This window comes from Cyprinodon variegatus, unplaced genomic scaffold (assembly GCF_000732505.1).
Source record: "Cyprinodon variegatus isolate N-32 unplaced genomic scaffold, C_variegatus-1.0 Scaffold162, whole genome shotgun sequence".
In the NCBI taxonomy this organism is placed as follows: Eukaryota; Metazoa; Chordata; class Actinopteri; order Cyprinodontiformes; family Cyprinodontidae; genus Cyprinodon; species Cyprinodon variegatus.
Genome location: NW_015150615.1, coordinates 1,301,724 through 1,305,570, shown reverse-complemented (window position 1 = coordinate 1,305,570; position 3,847 = coordinate 1,301,724). Strand labels below are relative to the sequence as shown.

The 3,847-nt window shown below is 40.5% G+C and overlaps 1 protein-coding gene across 2 annotated transcripts in view; it reads left to right on the top strand.

Annotated features, from left to right (window-relative positions):
* Nucleotides 1-3,841, top strand: part of LOC107086795 (tumor protein p53-inducible nuclear protein 1-like) — a 5,875-nt gene extending 2,034 nt beyond the window's left edge. For both annotated transcript variants that reach the window (XM_015377987.1, XM_015377988.1), the window contains exons 2-4: nt 2,248-2,396; nt 2,482-2,635; nt 3,436-3,841. In XM_015377987.1, coding sequence (XP_015233473.1) covers nt 2,248-2,396; nt 2,482-2,635; nt 3,436-3,664 — 532 coding nt within the window. In that variant the 3' untranslated portion in view covers nt 3,665-3,841. The remainder of the gene's footprint in view (nt 1-2,247; nt 2,397-2,481; nt 2,636-3,435) is intronic.
* The last annotated feature ends 6 nt before the right edge of the window (nt 3,842-3,847 follow it).

Below are 3,847 nucleotides of genomic sequence, written 5' to 3'. Positions count from 1 at the left end.
CTGTCGCTACAAACATGCTTAGTGTGAGGGATTGCCTTCCACTCAATGAGTCGATGCCATCAACTGGTTTTCCTAAGATAGAAAACTTTGAATCAATCTGATTGTATGATCTAGTGAACTGTAAAGTGCCTTGAGATGACATGTTGTGAATTGGTGCTATAGAAATAAACTAAATTGAATTTAATTAAAAACTGTCCTTTAATTGGATGAAATGGAATGAGAGTATTGTGCAATAATTTTGCTGTTTTGAACGTTTCCGACTAATCTTGCTTCAGTTCTAGATCACCATTGAAACCATATTCAATTAAAGGTTAATTTAAAGTCATATTTAAATGTCAAATCATTCTGGCTTAAACATGTATATAAATGTACTCTTTATCAGATGATATTGTCCCAAAATTTAGAACATTTCTATTTTTTTTTTTTATTCCGTCTTAAAATCTGTGTTTTTTTTGTTATCTTATGCATATATATATATATATATATGTATATATATATATATTTATTATTTTAAAAGTCAATGTATAACATGGATGCATAAAAACCTCATTTCATTTCAGTCTTAAATTCTGTTTAAAGAAACAGATTATAATTAAAAATGTCTCCCGACCTTTACCAGTTGATGATGTTCTTTATTCGGACCCCGCTGATTTTTAATTGGTTACCCCTGACCTAACCCTTTCCTAAATTCCTCATTTCCACCTTAAATCAGTTGAACTGAGAGTAAAACCGCAAATAAATCTGAACTGGACGTCATCTTAGAAGATAAACAGATCATATGAATCAGACCAACACTGCAGATACTTTAAACCTTAGAGCCTGCAGGTTATAATGACCGTCACTGTGTTTCTATTCAGAGTATTTCCATCTTGCTGCGTTCTCAGCTGGTGGAACATGAAGCCAGCTGATCTGGTGTAAAGGGAGCGGCTGCTGGTTACTGCAGGGATCCTATCCTACACCATTCACAAACCAAGAGGCAAAATATGCAAAGAAATATTTGCTTTTGAAAAGTTTTTCTCACTTTTATTCATATTCAATTATTAGATTTATTTGGCATCAGAATATTAACCAGGACATTTTAACTTTGCATGCTTTTTACAATGAATAACAAACTTTTCAACAAGCTGTTGATAAGAGAAGAAGAAACCAAACTTGTCAAATGTGTGTGTATATATCATGATTGTTGACTAGCCGATAAATCATACATTTTTCAGTTCCTAGTATCGATTTTAAAAAACAAGACCTAAAGAAATGAGAAAAAATGGGCTACCTCTGCACCGCCAAAGATTGCGCTGTGCGGCGCAGCGAAATATCTGTAGGTGAGGCAAGACGTGGACTGATTCAAACCCACTGATCTGTATTTACTCACTGGATTGCCTGTTGGTTGAACGGGGTTAAAATAAAGCCATCAGTCGCCATATTGGTACTCCCTAGTTAGACCGGTTACAATGTAAACAATACGTGCTCTACAGCATCAAACTTTGGTTATGTTCTCATTTTCATTTTCATAACATAAGTAGATTGATTTAACTTATAATAAAAACACAGGCACATCACAATGCATTGTCATTATGAAGTCAATGAAATCTATAAATCATGTTATATAACATATTATACAAATCCATCACAATAAAATGTATGTGTTAATGGAGCATAATAATACAGATGTGCAAAAAGTCCTAAATTGATGATATACATGTATTAATTACACATTTAATTCAATTCTGTTTATTTCTATTGCAACAATTCACAACCCATGTTATTTCAATGCACTTTACAGTTCAACCAGATCATACAGTCAGATTGATTCAAAGTTTTCTATCTAAGGAAAACCAGCTGATTTAATCTAATCATTGACTCAAATACAATCACTCACACAAAGCATGCTTATAGTGACAGTGCAGAGAAAAATCTCCCTTTTAACAGGAAGGAACCTCCAACAGAACCAGGCTCAGTGTGAGCGGCCATCTGTTGAGGCCGACTGGGGTTCAATGAGACAAAAGCAGAGATACAAAAGGCAACTTTAAACCAGCTCCACAGATGGCCGTGTCCATGAAATACACAGCTCCTATGTTAGAGGGTGAAGAGAGCACATCCAGCCAGTCACAGTCAGAGAAACAGGACTACACTGAAAAACAGGCCGATCTCCATCTATAAACCAAGGTGTTGATGGCAGCAGTGCCCTCTTTCCCGAAAACCTCCTTAAGGTGGACCAGATGGACGTTCTCATGGTGGTTCTGTTTCTAGATCACAGGCTGCAAAAGAAACTCCCAGGATGTTCGGAAAGCTTCTCTCTCTGCTCGGTAACGCTGCAGTCGACTCTGGAGCGGTGAGGGACACGGAGTTGGAGCTCCTGGAGTCTGAGGAGGAGGACTGGGTCATTGTGGACGTCCCAGGTAAGAGATGGAGCCACCTTAGGCTGATGTTCTGCTCTTGTTCTGGTTTTTGGTGATGATGGTTCGAATGTTTGACCTGAAACAGGGGACGGAGCCACGTCGGCCCCTGATGCGGACCCTCTGGAGAACCTGCTGATCGAGCACCCCAGCATGTCTGTCTACCAGACAAGATGCAGGATGGGAGGAGCAGAGGGAGGGGAGGACCTACCCTCTGATGAAGAGGAGGAGGAAGCCTCTAGGTAAACTCCTGCTAGTGATGTAGCGTGATTCAGTCTGCTCAATCCAGCATCGACGTTGTTGAAGCAGAAGTGTCACTGATAAGTGTTTTGAGTTCACCCCAGTTATGTCCCAACTGCAAGCAAGGGCTTGGTTATGTCACACCTCATGTCACAGTAAAATCAAATCATCTGGGCGTTTCAACACTACTCAAGTATTTAAATGCATCAGCATTTTCCTAGTTACTGGTTTATTCAAAGATGGGGAAATAGATGTTATATTTAGGTCTAGTTTAGAATTTATTCTGAATAGTTCACTACATGCAAATGGATCTAAAATAGATAGAGACACAAACACACACACATTTATACCCACCATAGTCATCCTCTGATAATTTTATAACAGATATTTATTCACGCAACATATCTAAACGCTTATTGATGCTTCTCCTGTAATACAATAATCTTCATCCATCAGAAATACGGCAGGAACATGGAGAACCTTTAAGATCTACTGGGTTTGAATTATTTAAACTATCAGGACTATTTAATGGATAATGTCTTTATATAGTTGCAGGTGCAGCCAACTCAAATATTAGGCTGCACAGGCACAAGAAATGTCCTAATTAACGTACATTACCACAAATAAAATGCAGATATGCAATAGAGGAGCCAGGTGGGAGTCGTTCCAAATGTCTCTTTAAACCCGGGAACAATCTGCTTCTATTGGCAGTGCGAACAGCTCATTGACGCGCGTCAACCTGGTTCAAACGACATCTCCAGGTTTTTGTTAAACCTTTTTGATCTGATCTTCATCCCTGTAGGCCTGTCGCTGTCCGGCGACACGTTTCCTGGCGTCTCGCCGCCTGGGGGAGTCCTCTGCCCTGCGGCATGCAGCTGCTGGCTGCCCACAGGTCCAGAAGCCTGGCGGACAGGAAGAAGCTGAGTCGCAGCACCCTCTGCAGGCAGAACCTGGCTAAGACACGGTTCTCAGCGAAGGACAGGAGGTACGGCGGTTTAAGGTGCCCCTCCCCACGCCTGTTCAACTACTGAATGCAGGGATCAAGGTTCGAGCATGAGCCCAGTGATCAGCACCGTCTACCAGCACTCATCCACTCAGGTTCTCTGTTCTACCTTCATCCTGACTCCACAGCAGGACCTTCAAAACCTTCAACCTCATGCCTCTGTCACACCTTTACAATTTAGACCAGGGTATGCCTGATATGGGAATATCTG